The following is an 18,690-nucleotide window of genomic DNA, read 5'->3' on the forward strand; positions in this document are numbered from 1 at the left end:
ACATTGTTTATTATTTGTGCAGGCTGCCTTAGAGAAAGAATGGCTAACTTTAGATTCCACCCGCTTTCCTTCACAAACACTGCTTGTCCCAAACCAGCTGCACTGGCCAAAGGTAACATGTCATGGAAATCTCTCAGTGCTCCATCTTTTCTCATTTTTAAGGTTATGCTGTGCTGCAGTGATTAATAATGCAATTTATTGACTTGAAAAACACAATTACTTTTAGAAGCCTCTGACTTCCTCCTCATCCCCAGATGTAATTTTTCATATAGCTTTTCTTCCATTTGCTCCTATTTTTTTTCTTTATTTTGGATTTCTTTCAACACTTTATTTCACAGTAGCAAAAAAAAAATGATATACTTCAGCTGCATATTTGGCAGTAGACTAAAATCACTAGTTGACAGCACTTTAAAAATACAAAAATATGCATTAAGAGGGCAACAGCTGAAGATTCTCAGTCAGAGGTCAGTGGACTGCAATATCTGTTATTTATTTGATAATCTTTGAAGTTTCTGTTTTCTGATATTTTTAAGATCTTTGCAATTAATCATTCTGTATATGCAAACAATACCAAAAATCATACCCCCCACCACTACAATAAAGTACATTTTTATGTGTATTGCATAAATTTATTATAATTTTCAATTTTTATATGTGTTTTCCTTGGGAGACTGCTCAATAATATGCATGTAAAGTAATATATAAGTGCTGGAATTTTTCAATTTATTTTATACTTAATATACATTACTTTCCTGATAAGTTCTCTGGAACCTTAAAATATGATGATACTTCACTGAATTTACGAAGTCATCCAGCTCAAGCATGGCTATGTAATGAGAAAGAAGATTTGTTTTCATCAGAACACACACAGTTTAATAGCAGGTAAGCTACATTATATTACTCTTTTAGAGGATCAACCCATGAGGAGAGTATTACACTTACTACAATAATAGTAAAATGATGAAAAGTAGGTACAAATTTGTTTGTATAGAAGATGGAAGAGCATTTAATGTTAAAAGTGTAATCATTTTACGGGGTTTTCAGTTAAAAAAAAAAAGTGTGAGGTAGCTTCCTTAAAGCAACAACAAAAGTTAAGTGTCAGTGAAATAATGTCATTAATGGTTGTAAACAAGTGAACTTTTAAATACTACTATATAGGTAGAGATAAGGATTAGAATAAAAATTCCAGTGCTGCATTTCTTTTGACAAAAGGATTGAAATATGCTTCAACTAATTGAAATGTAAACATTTTAAATTAATGGCAGACTTTTATTACTTTTCAAGATAAAGTTTTTCTGTAACTTAAATGGATTTTATTTCCAAGTTTGAGACAACATAAACAGCATGTAGTTTTAAAAAGTGCTGATATACTTGTGTTGATTCAGTTAGTATAGTTTTTTTCTATTGCCAGATCACAAAATAGAACTTTATCCTGGACTCCTGAATCAAAGACCAGTGGAAAGAGTTTGCTAAAAACTGAAAAAGAAGAAAAAATTTCAAAAGAATGGTATGTGGTCTATTTTACACTAAAATATGAAGAAATTGAGAGACTTTTAAGTGTTCAGGGCAGTTATTTTTAAGACTCTATGAATTATTAGTTTTTAAGAAACTGTATGCATGTTACAGATTCTTAAATGGGAATCTATATAGTTCAGATATGTATGTTTATATGCATATGCATATATTAATATGATCTGGATATTTGTTTTGCCTTTATTAAATTTAATCTTTTAATAGGGGCTTTAAGGATATTGCTACTGCTCAGCAAATGTTGAAGAGAGCACAGAAGATGAAATCAAAAAAATTAAGGAAAAAATTAGGTGGGTGATGAATGCTCTTTGAATAATAATTTTGTGTCTGATATTGAAGATAAATTCTTTTAAAATATTATTTCCCAAATCATATTTAATAATATTTAATAAGAACAGAAATAAAATTCACAGATATGAGTATATCTATGGTAATAATTCTGAAAACTTAAGGAAACTTAACAAGAATTATGTTATTACATTAAATGATTTGTTATGCACTTAAATGCTATCTTCACTTCCCCCTATTTCTTATTTATTTTGTTATTGATAATTCTGTCTATTGTGCACTGAGAATTATGGTGTAATTTATTTCTAAATTGGTTCACTTTGACAAGTGTTGATTCTAAAGAGTGCTTCATGTGCTTATTCCTTTCTGTGTTTTTAAATTGCTTGATTGTTTGATAAATTATTTCTATAAACTAGTTAGCTTCATGAATATTAGCTGTGAGGGCTTCACAGCTTCATTTTGGGAAAGAAATACAATGTATATCTTCAGGATTATGCTGAACTTGGGAAATGTTCAGAAGTATCCTTTCTTCTATCCCATTTGATTCTCCAAATCATTTGCTTCTTTGGGTACATCTAATCATTTAGTATCATTACTTAATAGTGGACTAGTTTATAGTCTCAGGGCAAGAAATAGCTGGCCATTATGACTTTATATCTATGATTAAAACTACTTAAAATTATTTGCATATTGTATATAACTTAGCATTTACTTGTAACTTTATATTTACTCATGGACTCATAGGTTTAATATAAGCAATGTGACCTCTTTTTAAAAGCTGTTTTGTTTTTCTTGTTCAACAGCTTCTTAATTTACAATGATTTTAACATCAGTAAAATGTTTTCATAAATAGTCCTGAGAAAAACAGAGAATCTATCTTATAGTTCTAGCTTATATAATTATTCAAAGAAGCATTCAGAAGATTAATTTTTCTTTATTAATTTTCCCACTTATTATTTTAATCATTAATCCATTGAATTTTAAAAATGTATATATATATATATATATTTTAAAAAAAAACAAAAATAAAAATAACCAAAATACCACTGGTTTCCAAGAAATAGCTGATATTTTTTGACATAGCACTTTATTGATAAATTCCTGATGATTTATTTTGATATTCACAAATGTTCAACTTTCCTTTTTTATTGTTATATTAGTGACACCTTTTATCTTTTTGAGATAATGTAGTATTTTTCATTGCATGTGTCAGGTTTGAGAGAGTGAAATTTTAAGCATTTTTAAAGAAAATGTGAGTATGTGCTCTATTCAACTTGCTTTGTGCTTCCCATACTCCTGTGATGTAAACTCCTGTTAAATTCATCAGAACTCAGTTAACTGAGTACTATCTGGTAGTTATGAGGGAAATAGTAACTCCAAACTCTTAATAGTGGGTGCAACAAACATTCTATAAGTAGCTGTTTTGAGAACAATGAAAGTTTCTGAAACTCCTGGGGGAAGTTCAAATATCAGAAGTAGCTTAAGTACTGATTCAGCCAAAAAGTTCAACAAATAATTATTACTTATTTATGTTCAATAGCTATTTTTTGAAGATATTTACAATGTTTGTAATATTTTCTGATAATGAAGCTAAAGCAAAGTTTATTTTGTTAAACTCTGTCTCTGGAAATATATAGGTCTTTCTTGCTAATTCTTATAACTAAGGGGTTTTCATTGTTGAGCTCATTTTTAATAAATCAGCACAATAAATAATCGATTTTAGCAAAAATTTTAATAAGGAATTTATGCTCATACATAAAAACCAAACCATTGTTTTAATGGACAAAAATTAGACATAATCATCATCAGGCAAAAATTAAGCCCATTTTTATCTGTCACAAGGTGGCATGGTAGGGTAACAAATGTAAAAGGACAAGCAGACATACAAGTTAACACCACATCTTAAATTTAACAATTTGGCAATAGTCATTATGTGTGATCTGTTGGGTAAAAATCCAAAATGGCAACTGTATAATTTTTTATAAGGATCATTACTCTTATTACATGATTGTAAACCAAATTTCATTCTTACTGCTGTGGGAGGTTTTTTGTCTCTGTTAAGTTTTTGTTTTACTTTTGTTTGATCAAAATATTAGATTGATAAAATAAAAGCAAATTTTTCTTTAAAATTTGAATTCTGAAATGTAAAACTTAATGATGACCTTTAACATTCTTCTCATTCTTTTTCTCTACTGCCCCCTCACAACATATATTCAGAATAGAAATATCCAAAGTAAGGTTAAGGATGAAGTCACGATAAAGAAAATCAATAGGATCCTCTCCAATTATGATGCTTTAATCTTCAATTGGGTTAATAATGTAGCACTTATGTCGCTTTGTATCTGTGACTGAATCATTTAAGACTCTGTACCTCTGGTTTTCTTCTTACAGAAAAAGAACTTTCTAGTATCTTTCCTGTTTACATTTCAATCTGTGAACTTATTTAAATCTGCCTAAAATAATGGCCATAATTTTAAACTTTTACTTACTAATAAATTAAAATAATATTTTAGATACTTAAACCTTAAAAATTTGCTAGTAATATACGTGGAGATAGATCGATTAATCTATCTATATCTTATATGGCTAACCTGCCAACTTGAAAATCATAAGCCACCAGAGGGCAACATTGTCCATAAAACTGCTGGAGACTAGCCATCTCTGGGGGTAGGGGACAGGGAGGGTGGAGCATCAGAGAATAGAAACTTAATTAAATGGAATCAGTTAAGACTTCCATTCTAACAAGGCAGTAATCCTTGTGGGGATGGGGCATAATTGCATATATCATGGAAGCTTTAATTCAGATTTCTACCATGAAAAACTTTAGCACAAGTTGCTTAGTTGCAAACACATACTTCCTGTTTGTATCTTATACATGTATTTATTAGCCAAGGGGTATGAGTCCGCATAGCAATATTTGATTTAAGATAAGAATGAAAACAGGACAAAGGCAGAGGGTTAATTATTTGAGAAAGCTGCAGATAGAGGAAAAATACGACTGAGTTTGCTGATAGTGAAGAAAGAGGGGGCCAGGGAGACATATGGTATAGGCAATCATCAGGGGAGACTCAGTATTGATGACTTCTATTGGGATAAATGAGGCCATCTGCTTTAAACAGAAAAAAACAGGAGGAGGACAGGAAGTGGGAAGAGGAATTGGTTGGAAGCCATAGGATGAAATCTAAAATTGTGGGGAGTTATATTTACTCAGTTTGAGTTTGTGTTCTGAGTGTTGTTATTCCTAGTAAGTTATTGCTTAATAAATATGATGGACATAAGCATAAATAGGTAATGACTGGTCTTGTTTTTATGGGGTTTTAATTTGTCTTTTTGTTTTTACTGTTGCCTCATGAACAGAAATAATTTTAGAACCTGGTGATCTGTGTTAGAATTTAGCAGATACCTAGGGAAGTTTAGGGTTTATGACTGCAGTGGAGAGCATCATGTGTAAGCCGAGAGTTGCTGGTTTATTGAAAACACGAGTCAATAACCTAAGAGTAGTGAACATAACTGGTAGAAAGATGGAGACGACCAGGATGGGGAAGAGAATAGATGCTTGGGGTTTATGTGGAACTCTCCTTAGAGAGGATGAACTCTGAGTATAAGGGTTTGGGTAGAGAGCAATGATAAGAATCTTGAGGGCTAAGAATATAAGGACAAAAGCATAATGTGATTTTCCAACATTTATCATATTTACGCATGTCACATTTCAAATTTCAGACAGTGAAGAAAGAGTAGGATGAAGCAAACAAGATTAATTTAGTTATAAAGGTAGGACCACAACTAGGGATAAGAATTATCTTGCAGCTGTTTATAATATCTAATATATACTCAATACATATTAAGCATTTAATAAATACTTGCTTATTTTATTTCAGTGATGAAAATAGCTTGAGACTGTGATGTTTACATTGAGTTATAGTCCAGAGTGAAGCCAAGTAGAAAATGAGTTAGGCTAACTTTTTAATATGAATTGAGTACTTCATGGGCTATAGCAAAGAGATCAGGTTGCAAAATGATAGGGTAACTAAAGAATGAGTGTTAAGGATCAAAAGGGAAGAGTATAGACAAAACTGTGGCAAAATAAAGTTTGTTGATGATTTATTTTGTTTATTTCAGTGATTTCCAAAAAGAATTAATAAGAATTTTGATCATGTGTGCTCTCAACAAAACAATAATAAAGTCAATTTAAATAGTAAGATCCTGGAGGGCCAAGACTCTCCTTATTCCCCACTGAATTCCCAGAACCTGATAGATACCATGCCTGGCATATGGTAGTTCAATAAATAACTATTAACTAAGTCAGCAGTAAATTAGATAAAAGTCACTAAATGCTTTTGACTGTGTGTACGTGTATGACTAGGTGTATGTATCGCAGTCATTTAAATATATGTTTCTATTTGGGAAGACAAATTTAAATTAGTAAACAATACTCCTTAGAAAAATGGAATATGGGATGCCTAGGTGCCTCAGTTGGTTAAGTGAGTTGGTTAAACTCCAGATTTCAGCTCAGGTCATGATTTCAGGGTTGTGAGATTAAGCCCCGCTTTGGGCTCCACACAGCATGGAACCTGCTTAAGATTCCCTCTGCCCCTCCCTTTCTGTCCCTCCCCCTCCTAAAAAATAAAAATAAATAAATAAATAAATAAATAAATAAAATGATGAAGTACATCTAGTCATCCAGCCTTGACTTATAACTTATTTTACAGCACTACTGTACTTGTATGTACTTGTACATACAAAAATGGATAATAAGGTTTTTAGGTATGAAGTTAACAAGAATATCAACCAGTGAGCTAAGATTAGGACTCTAGAAACTGAAAAGGGATTATATAGGGGATGAAATAATTTTAAGAATATTCTAATGCCTATATAGATTATGTTACTTAAATGAGATAATGAAATACAGAGTCATATGTGTAATAGAAACTCAGCTTCCTTATGGGTTTCTTTAAATATTTTATAAAAATGTATTTAAAACCCATTTCCCAGACACTGAGCAAGTCATACCAGGACATAAAAGATTTTAAAAACTGCAACATCATCCTACCATTGATGATCTCAAAGGAATAGATTTAAATGTATAAAACTGATTTTATAATGCAAGAAAAAACTACCACAAGCTGTACTCTTTACAATAAACTTGTCCCTTGATATGTCTACTTGACTTTATATTTTTGGAGGTTAGAGTAGTATCTTATTTCACAGTGATATTTCCAGGGGCTATCAAAATCAAGTGATTTTTTTCCCCATCTAGAATTACTGTTTTTCTTGCTTCTTATCATTATCCCTTTTCAACTTGCATTACTGTAAGTTTTAATAAATTTAAGGTTGCAATCACAATGTTTTAGAATGAAAGGATATTGAAAATGTAGCACTCTTTATGTGCCCCTGATGAATAAAATTATCTTTTTGTGTGAATCGAGCTAGATAACTCTCCTAAATATTTTATATATATTATTTAATCTTGATAATAATGAGGAAAGCTCAGTGGGGAGTCTGCTTCTCCCTCTCCCTCTGCCTCTCCCCCTGCTTGTGCTCTCTCTGTCTCTGTATCTCTCTCAAATGAATAAATAAAAAAAATCTTTAAAATATTTGTTATTTTTATTGATGTCATGTTGAATTCATATAGAACTACCCAACTCTTAAAATACCTTTGGTCACATATAATTATGAGGTATGCCCAAAAATTGACAAATATTTTCCCTAATCTTGAGAAATATAATCTCTGTGAACCATGTAAATCATGCTTAATAATGATAAATTGTTGCTAGATTAATGGAAATATTAGGTATCCACATGCTTGAAAAATAACTCTGCGACTACTATTCTGTTTTTCTAATTAACATTCTAAAAATATACTGCCTTAACATTTAATTAAAATATGTAATTTGGGCTTTATACTATTTAAATTATAATTTTCCATTTAGCATATTCAATTATATATTGCATTAGATACTACTTAAGCAAAGATTCTTAAAGTCTCCTTTTGCAAGATAATGTAAGATATTAAGAAAATGTATGCTGCCTTAACTAGTGGTTTTATGTTAACCTACTTTAAATGCATAACTTTCTGCTTTTTCTTCTATCCCCTGTTACTTACATCACTATTTTCTTTTCTTACAGTTCTTCAACAAACAAAAACTGCAACTGCACCAATCCCCCATTACCAATAAATCATAGGGCTCTGTGTTTATAATCATCCTATTAATTTCATAAAATTAATAGATTTAGAATGCTCTTGGCTATAAAATGTATATAGAACAACTTCTTTGTTATATAAGATATTAAGACAAAAGAGAAACCATTAATTTATTTGTAGAATTAGTGAAATGATCTTTTTTCTATTTCTTGTCTTATCATTTGTCTTGCTTACATCTTCTATATCCCAGGTCCTCATATGCAGAGGAAATAAAAGTAGAGTATATGATTTTTCCTGTAATAATGCCTTTTACCTACTATGCATTTATGGAAATTTTTCTTTATTCCAGTAGATATATTTAAGAATTAAAGAAAGGAGCTATAATAATAAATAGTAAAACAATTCCTCAAATAAAAAATGATGCCATAACTGGAAAATTTTATTATAATTTTTTCACATTACAAGTATTTCTGTGCTTTATATTAAGTATTGGCTATGTACTTAATCAGATAACCAAAAATATATGAATGGTTTGTTACTATTTAGTATCATAAAAAATTATAGCCACTTCAGAGAAGGAATTAGCCAGAGCTGAACTTTTGTCTTATCTTGCTTTTTGTCTAGATCCCATGGTTTGCCTAGCATTATTAAAAAACAATGAAAATAAAGTTTCTGTTACAAAATCACCAAAGATGGCACAACCCAGAAGAGATGGTTACTTTGAAGGTATGGTTTAATCATAGATATGTAGAAAGGTTTTAGATGAAAGTGGAGTATGGAATTGTTGAATCACAATATTATACACCTGAAACTAATGTAACACTGTATTTTAACTAACTGGGATTAAAACAAAAGGCTTTAAAAAAATATGGGATACCTGGGTGGCTCAATCAGTTAATCGGCTGCCTTTGGCTCAGGTTATGATCCCAGGGTCCTGGGATCGAGTCCTACATCGGGCTTCTTGCTCAATGGGGAGTCTGCTTCTCCCTCTGCCTCTGCCTGCCACTCTGCCTAATGATCTCACTCTCAATCCCTGACAAATAAATAAATAAATAAAATCTCAAAACAAGTAAATAAATAAAGATATTTGTAGGAGAAAAAGATGAAGATGGAAAATTATACTTAAAATTTTGGGGGGGCGCCTAGGTGGCTCAGTGGGTTAAGCCTCTGCCTTCAGTTCAGGTCATGATCTCAGGGTCCTGGGATCAAGCCCCACAATCAGGTTCTCTGCTCAGCAGGGAGCCTGCCTCCCCCTCTTCCCACCTGCCTCTCTGCCTACTTGTGATCTCTCTCTCTCTCTGTCAAATAAATAAAATCTTTAAAAAAAATAAAATTTTTAAATCCTCAATAGTCCTAAAGTACACATGAAAAAAATTATACATAAAATATAATTAATAAAAGTCAAAATGCAGTTTTTGGAGCTAAAATACTAATTTAGTATTTTGATTCATTCACATAGTAGTTTAGTATTTGTATCAGTGCTTATATAATTTTAAATTTCTTACATTTTTATATGAAAGTCTTATAAAGCTGTTTCATCATATAACTAATTTTATTTAAATTGTATACTGACTGATAATATTAGCCTATATCAGTAGACATGAACCCACGTGGAAAGGATAGTCTAATATATTTACTTCACTGCCAATATGCACAAATTACTTTATATATTATAAATAACTCAAATTTTAAATACTTTACTATATTTGAAGCTTGTCCTACTCACTTTTGGGGCAGAGGATTTACACATCAAAAGGGCAGATTAAACTCATAACTGGCAAGGAAATTGAAGCAGTAGTCAAGAATCTCCCAACAAACAAGAGCCCAGGGCCAGATGGCTTCCCAGGGTAATTCTGCCAAACATTTAAAGAAAAATTAATCCTTTTTCTTTTCCAAAAAATAGAAATGGAAGGAAAACTTCCAAACTCATTTTATGGGGCCAAAATTACCTTGATCACAAAACCAAAGACCCCAACAAAAAGGAGAATTACAGACCAATATCCCTGATGAACACAGAAGCAAAAATTCTCACCAAAATACTAGCTAATAGGTTCCAACAGTACATTAAAGGGATTATTCACCACAATCAAGTGGAATTTATTCCTGGGCTACAAGGTTGGCTCAATATCTGCAAATCCGTGTCATACACTACAATAATAAAAAAGAAGGAAAAAAGCCATATGATACTCTCAATAGATGCAGAAAAAGCATTTGAGCAAGTACAGCCTTGTACATCAATATCATCAAAGCCATTTATGAAAAACCCATAGTGAATATCATTCTCAATGCGGAAAAAATGAGGGCTTTTACCCTAAGATTAGGAACATGGCAGTGCTGCCCACTATCACCACTGCTATTCAGCATAGTACCAGAAGTTCTAGCCTCAGCAGTCAGACAACAAAAAGAAATAAAAGACATCTGATTTGGCAAAGAAGAAGTCAAACTCTCACTCTTTGCAGATGATAGAATACTTTATGTGGAAAACCCAAAAGACTCCACCCCAAAACTTCTAGAACTCATACAAGAATTAGTGAAGTGTCAGGACACAAAATCAATGCACAGAAATAAATTGCATTTCTGTACACCAAAAACAAGATAGAAGAAAGAGAAATTAAACAGTTGATACTATTATAATGGCACCCCAAACCATAAGATATCTAGGAATAAATCTAACCAGAGACAAAGAATCTGTACTCAGAAAACTACAGAGTACTCATGAAGGAAATTGAAGAAGACACTATAGAATACTCTATATTTCTATATAGAATATTCTATATTTCTATAGAATACTATAGAAATTGAGGAAGACACAAAGAAATGAAAAACATTCCATGCTCATGGATTGGAAGAACAAATACTGTGAAAATGTCTATACTACCTAGAGCAATCTACAATTTAATGCAATCCCTATCAAAATACCATCAACTTTTTCCAAAGAAATGGAACAAATAATCCTAAAATTTATATGGAACCAGAAAAGACCCCAAATAGCCAGAGGAATATTGAAAAAGAAAAGCAACGCTGCTGGCATCACAATTCCAGACTTCAACCTCTATTATAAAGCTGAAATCATCAAGATGATATGATACTGGCACAAAAACAGCCACATAGATCAATGGAACAGAATAGAGAGCCCAGAAATGGACCCTCAACTTTATGGTCAACTAATCTTCAACAAAGCAGGAAAGAATGTCCACTGGCAAAAAGACAGTTTCTTCAACAAATGATGTTGGAAAACAGCTACATGCAGAAGAATGAAACTGGACCATTTCCTTACACCACACACAGAAATAGACTCAAAATAGATGAAAGACCTCAATGTGAGACAGAAATCCATCAAAATCCTTGAGTGGAACCCAGGCAGCAACCTCTTTGACCATAGCCACAGCAACTTCTTCCTAGATACATCGCCAAAGCAAGGGAAGCAAGGGCAATAATGAACTATTGGGACTTCATGAAGTTCAAAAGCTTTTGCACAGCAAAGCAAACAGTCAACAAAACCAAAAGACAACTGACAGAATGGGAGAAGATATTTGCAAATGATGTATCAGATAAAAGGGTAGTATCCAAAAATCTATAAAGAACGTATCAAACTCAAGACCCAAAGAAGAAATAATCCAATCAAGAAATGGACAGAAGACATGAACAGACATTTCTGCAAAGAAGACATCCAAGGCCCACAGACATATGAAAAATTGCTCAACATCACTCGGCATCAGGGAAATACAAACAAAACCACAATGAGGTACCACGTCACACCAGTCAGAATGGCTAAAATTAACCAGTCAGGAAACAACAGATGTTGGCGAGGATGAGAAGAAAGGGGAACCCTCCTACGCTGTTGATGGGAATGCAAGCTGGTGCAGCCACTCTAGAAAACAGTATGGGGCTTCCTCAAAAAGTTGAAAATAGAGCTACCCTATGACTCAGCAATTGCACTACTGGGTATTATATCCAAAGATACAAATGTAGTGATCCAAAGGGGCATGTGCACCCCAATGTTTATAGCAGCATTGTCCACAATAGCCAAACTATGGAAAGAGCCCAGATGTCCATCGACAGATGAATGGATAAAGAAGATGTGTTGTATACATATACAATAGAATATTATTCAGCCATCAAAAATGAACTATTGCCTTTTACAACAACATGGATGGAACTAGAGGATATTATGCTAAGCGAAATAAGTCAATCAGAGAAAGACAATTTTCATACAATCTTGCTGATATGTGGAATTTGAGAAACAAGCAGAGGATCAGGATCATGGGGGAAGAGAGGAAAAAATGAAACAGGATGAAACCAGAGAGGGAGACAAACCATAAGAGACTCTTAATCTCAGGAAACCAGCTGAGGGTTGCTGGAGTGGAGGGGGATGAGAGGGTTGGGGTGGCTGGGTGATGGACATTGGGGAGGGTATGTGCCATGGTGAGTGCTGTGAATTGTGTAAGACTGATGATTCACAGACCTGTACCCCTAAAACAAATAATACATTATATGTTAATTTAAAAAAAAACAAATAAAAGATTATATTTCTGGTTTCAGCATTTGGAAGAATTATGGACTTATATTATCAAACAAATTATTAAATGTATCAGAGAAATAAACATGACATACATTTGCCATTGCTTTCTCTTTAATGTTAAAATGTCCATCATTTTATCTATACTTTTGGATTATAATTTCTAATAAGAAAAATATACTTGAATGGAAGTGAACCACTTGGAATTTTTAATATTTTGTCTTCTGTACTTTTTAAATAAATCTTAAAAGTTATGCATTATTATACTCCAGGGGCGTGGGGCCCGCAGTCTGCCAGGGCATTCTGGTGCGCACGTGTTGGAGATACTGGTCTCAGGCACAGTTGGACCTCTGCTTGGCAGGGTGTGAGGAGATGTGGGCATGCCAGGGTTTTGTTTTGTTTTCATCTAACTGCAAGATCACTGGCCTGACCCCGTCTTCTCCTCATCTGCACGCTAGAGGTCAGAGGATTGAGGGTCGCTGGGCCAGTCGTGTGCTGTGCCTGCTCTGGGGCCCGTGGGCTGAGCGAGACCTTCTGCTCTGAGGCAAAGGCTTCGTTATTCTCTTCCAGAGTCATGGGGAGAGATTTAAAAGCAGCCAGACATTACCGTGGAGAGACCCTGACACGGAGGGGAGCCAGCCTCCCCCCACCAGGGGCCCTGCAGTCCAATCCCACCCACAGGACTCGGCTTTCCCACCCACTCAGTGGGAAGAACAGGTCCTCACTCGCTGTCCTGGGTTTGGTGGGGACTAAACAGCACTTTGTATCTTGGGGAGAAAAATAAGGTGTTGCTGAAAATATACAGGACTTGCTGAAGCCCCACGCCATGACCTCCACTCATTAAGGAATGTGCCCCCGATTGTCCTGGACATGGGTCTCCGATGCCAGAGTCACCGGACTAGAATCTGGCCCTGGCGTGAATGGTGAGGCAGGCGGCTCAGCTCGAATATCGTTCCCATGCCGGTGTTCTGGGTGGTGCCTACACCCCCACGGGGACGAGGGTGGAATGGGTGGGTCGTGGAGGGGGTGATGCTCCAGGCTCAGTGCATGACTTCATGGAGTCAGGGGTCTTTCACTTGTCAAATACTAAGTTCTCATTTAATAAAACACATTTCAGGAAAAAGAAAAAAAAAAAAACCAGCATGGTTGCAAGTAGACACTTTAACTTTTCTATTCAGTAATGTCTCAAACTAAAGAAAAAATTGATTAACACCAATTTTATATGATTCTATAGATGCCTATTAAATATGTAGCAGTGGGAGACATGGGGTCTGGAATTTTCTTCAAAGTATTACAATAAATATATACATAAAAGATAAATAAAACAAGTGTAGCAAAGTATTGAAACTGTTGGATCAATCGATGATGGTATATGGAGATTTGTTCTACCATTCTACTTTTTTAATATTAAAATGTTTCCTTGGAAAAACATTTTAAAAATTTGATGGACATTAAAGTTGTCAAAAACTAATATTTCAAAAAAATACTTGTCAATTAGTATTTTAATACAATTAAAATATGTTTTCAATATAAGATAAAGCTTGGGTTTTAAACAATTATCTCATTATAATTTAATTTCATCATTTCACTATAAAAGAAAGAACAGTGTCTACTAAATCAATAACAATTGCACAGCTATTACCTGTTAAATAAAAGCATTTTTACTTTAGAAAGCAGTGCCTAGTAAGAAAAATAACTAGGGCATTTTTTGCCCTTTAAATTAGCATGCATCTCAGAATCAGAAGGGAGAAATCTATCCCAGCATATTCGACTGCATTATCTCTTGTTCTGTGAAATGTGAAGACATGTTATCATCTAGAATAGTATATATGAATGTATGGTTTATTTACAGATTTGTGTACTAATATAAAATATATGAGGAATAGTTCAAATAGCAATAGAAAGAAAGTGGCCTGTAGAACATGGAACATTTCTATCTGTACTTCATAATATGAAGTTGTATGTCTTTTATTTACTTTTCTCCATATGAAATGTGTTTAATTTACTTTTTTTTTTTTGAAACCTCAAGTACATTTGGCATTTCATTAATTTCACTTAATGGTCATTATGTGTATACCAGATATTCTAGTGATTGATAGTTATTTTCAGGGTTGTTGTTTTGTTGTTGTTGTTGTTGTTTTTGAAGGAATGGGCTTGGCAAAAACAGTTGTACACAGAAGAACTTTTTTTCTTCAACCAATATGTTTATTTCTTTTTTTTTTTTTGAAGAGGAAAGAGTGAGGCAAAGGTTATTTGATCATTGCTGGCCAGATTGAATCCCATGGTATCTTTACCTGCTGCTGTGGCTCACAAGCCTCCTAGATTCACACTATTTCCTAACTGGCCAGGAAAGCCAGTCATCTTCCACATTAGTAGCCTGATTCACTCGAGTTTCCCAGTAGAGGGTACATTTTAAAATGAGGTCTTTTGAGATACAATATCAATTATATAAAATGCACATTTTACATAATTTTAGAGTACAATCCATTTCAATATATTTGCAATTATACATCTATCACCACAATTTCATTTTAGAGTATTGGAGGGACTTTTTCCTTTAAAAATTCAAGTAAAATTAATAGCTAGACATCTTACCCTTCCCCCCGCCAAAGTGAGGGAGATTAGAACTAAACTTCATTGCAGGTTTAGACTGAATGATAATCATAGACTGAATGAGTCTATGTGGAACAGTATCTCAGCACAATGGCATGCCAGCAATGTTGTATTATTTCCTTTTGTTTTGTTGAAATTAGATGATAGTATTATTTGACTATTTTTCTCTCTTCCCATTTTATAATAACAGTATCTGATTTTTTAAAAGCTGAACTTAAAAATCCTTTCTTCTCTACTTTGCAATATTATCTATAGGAGTTTCCATGATTTGTCTTATAAACAGTACTAAAATTCTTATTATTGCTGCTTTTTTTCTGAATGTCACCAGCAGAACAAAAAGGATGGTGCATATCCTCTAGTAGGCAAAAAAAAAAAAAATGCACTTAAATTTAAGGAATACTTAATGAAATATCAAATTATATTAAATGATGTAAGGTTAAGAATTATTCCCTTTTAATAGACCATGCCTTACAAAATACCCTCCTTTCATTTTGTTTCTAGTTTTTATTTAATTTTAGTTAACATATAGCATAATATTGGTTTCAGGAGTAGAATTTAGTGATTCATCACTTACATGTAATACCTAGTGCTCATCACAAGTTCCCGCCTTAATACTCATCACCCATTTACCCAATCACACCCACCTCCCTCCAGCAACACTCAGTTTGTTCTCTCCCATTAAATCTCTTACGGTTTGCTTTCCTCTCTTCCCCCACACTTTCCCTATGTTCATCTGTTTTGTTTCTTAAATTCCACCTATGAGTGAAATCATATGCTATTTGTCTTTCTCTGACTGACTTGTTTTGCTTAGCATAATATACCCTAGCTCCATCCACCTAGTTGCAAACTGGCAAGAATTCATTCTTTCTGATGACGGAGTTAATAATCCATTGTATATATATCACATCTTCTTTATTCATTCATCAGTTGATGGACATTTGGGGTCTTCCCACAACTTGGCTATTGTTGATAATGTTGCTATAGACATTGGGGTGCCTGTGTCCCTTCGAATCAATATTTTTGTATCCTTTGAATAAATACCTAGTAGTGCAATTGCTGGGTCATAAGGTAGTTCTATTTTTAAATTTTTGAGGAATCTCCATACTGTTTTCCACAGTGGCTGCACCAGTTTGGAGTCCCACCAGATGTGTAAAAGGGTTCCCTTTTCTCCCCATCCTCACCAACATCTGTTGTTTCCTGTGTTATTAATTTTAGCCATTCTGACAAGTGTGAGGTGGTATCTCATCATGGTTTTGATTTGTATTTCCCTGATGATGAGTGATATTGAGCATCTTTTTGTGTGTCTGTTGGCCAACTGTTTGTCTTCTTTGGAAAAAATATCGATTCATGTCTTCTGCCCATTTCTTAACTGGATTATTCGTTTTTTAGGTGTTGTTTGATAATGTTCTTTATAGATTTTTTTTTTTTTTTTTTAAGATGTTACTTGAGAGTGAGAGAGTGAAAGCACAGGCATGAGCCCGGTGGGGACAGGTGCAGATGGAGAGGGAGAAGCATACTCCCTGCTGATCCAGGAGTCCATGTGGGGCTCCACTTGGTGCTGGATCCCAGGATCCAGGATTAGGACTGGAGCTGAAGGCAGACGCTTAACCGACTAGGCCACCAAGGTGCAACATGTAGATTTGGGGCACTAACCCTTTATCAGATATGCATTTGCAAATATCTTCTTCCATTCATAGGTTGTCTTTTTAAGTTTTGTTGGTTGTTCCCTTCACTGTGCAGAAGCTTTTTATTTTGATGAAGTCCCAATAGTTTATTTTTGCTTTTGTTTCTCTTGCTTCAAGAGACTCCTTAAGTAAGAGGTTGCTATGGCCAATGTCAAAGATGTCACTGCCTGTGTTCTCCTCTCAGATTTTGATGGTTTCCTGTCTTGCATTTAGGTCTTTCATCCATTGTGAATTTATTTTTGTATATGGTGTGAAAAAGTAGTCCAATTTCATTCTTCTGGATGTTGCTGTCCAGTTTTCCCAACCCCATTTTTTGAACAGGTTGTCTTTTTTCCACTGGATATTCTGTCCTGCTTTGTCGAAGATTAGTTGACTGTATTGTTGTGGGTTCATTTCTAGGTTTCCTTTTCTGTACTATTGGTCTATGTGTCTGTTCTGTTTTCATGCCAGTACCATACTATCTTGATGACTACAGCTTTGTAATATAGCTCAAAGTCCAGAATTGTGATACCTTCAGCTTTATCTTTCTTTTCCAAGATTGTTTTGGCTATTCAGCATTTTTTGTGGTGCCATACACATTTTAGGATTCTTTTTTCTAGCTCTGTAAATATATTTTTTAAGTTTAATTCAACAGATTAATCATTTCTGTCTTAATTGTAATTCTATCCTTGTTAATAATCTTAGGTGATAGTAATTAATACTATAATTTTTGTCCATATTTTTCTGTTTATTCACTTAAATTATATAATTTATGATTATTTATGAAGAAGAAATAAAGCTTACTGTAAAATTTTTATTGGTTGGTCTTATTTAAACTCTAAACTGTACAAATAATCTTGAATATTTTACAACATTCATGAAATATTGACAATTTTTGTCTAGCTGCCAAATTTAGAGCTTTAGCCTAATGAAGTCTGGGGAACCTTTGACAACACCTGTTCCCCAGGTAACATCATACATGCGCTGGGTGTTAGGTATCAGTCAGTTATTCCTGTGAGACATGACTAAGAGCGTGAGAGTTTTACAGATTCAGCATTGATTTACTTGATTTATTTGTTTATTTATAATTTATTAAATGTTGGATAACTGTTTTGGTTTACTCTGTATCACCCATAATCTCTAGTTAGGTTTCAATATCTGATCCTACCTTAGAATTTGAAACACGTTCCTGATTATTACCTTAAAGATATCCCAACAAGTTTCCTTTTCTATGTTAAAATGCTCAATTTAGAACCTGACATCACTCTTCTATAGCTATCACTGGTATAAAAAGAAGCCTAGCTTAATGGATTTAAGTCTAGATTCCTGAGTTAGTCTAACACAGTCTGAATCTTGGTTCCACCATTTTTGGTTTCTGGCCTTGAGGACATCATTTAACTTCCCTGTTTAGAATTGTTTTTCACATGTAAAATTGGATACTAATAGTACCTGGTTGTTGGAGATTACATAAGTTCCTACTTGTGAAATGTTTGAATCCACAGTATAAATACATAGGTAAATGCTCAAAACTTGTAATCATAGGGAACAGTCATTTTAAAAGTATAACTATTTTTTTTGGTCTTGTTTGTGATTGGTAAGATTGTATTTCTTGCTAAGTACTATGCTAAGAGTTTTACTTAAATTCTCTGATTCAATCTTCTCAAAAACTCTGAAGAATGTATTAAAACTGTCAATATGAGGAAACTGGCTTTTAGAGTTTGAGAAGTGATTTGCCCAAGGTCATACAGAGAGTAAGTGGCTGGAAGGGAATGGAGATAATCTCTTTATCAAAATAGTGCTAGCGAAAATCAAATAAGATGCAGACACTGAAGGGCGAAGGTTCTTGGATAACCCTGAAATGTATATACAAACTTAGAATCAAAATATTTAGGAAAAAAATAAAGACTAATTATTAAATTAGATAAAACTCTGGG

The 18,690-nt window shown here is 33.6% G+C and overlaps 1 protein-coding gene across 4 annotated transcripts in view; it reads left to right on the forward strand.

The window, feature by feature from the left end:
• Positions 1–18,690, forward strand: part of LRRIQ1 (leucine rich repeats and IQ motif containing 1) — a 219,676-nt gene that overhangs the window by 102,113 nt on the left and 98,873 nt on the right. For all 4 annotated transcript variants that reach the window (XM_047743254.1, XM_047743252.1, XM_047743253.1 and 1 more), the window contains 5 exons: positions 23–112; positions 761–882; positions 1,412–1,507; positions 1,738–1,820; positions 8,585–8,686. In XM_047743254.1, coding sequence (XP_047599210.1) covers positions 23–112; positions 761–882; positions 1,412–1,507; positions 1,738–1,820; positions 8,585–8,686 — 493 coding nt within the window. The remainder of the gene's footprint in view (positions 1–22; positions 113–760; positions 883–1,411; positions 1,508–1,737; positions 1,821–8,584; positions 8,687–18,690) is intronic.

This window comes from Lutra lutra, chromosome 8 (assembly GCF_902655055.1).
Source record: "Lutra lutra chromosome 8, mLutLut1.2, whole genome shotgun sequence".
Lineage (NCBI taxonomy): Eukaryota > Metazoa > Chordata > Mammalia > Carnivora > Mustelidae > Lutra > Lutra lutra.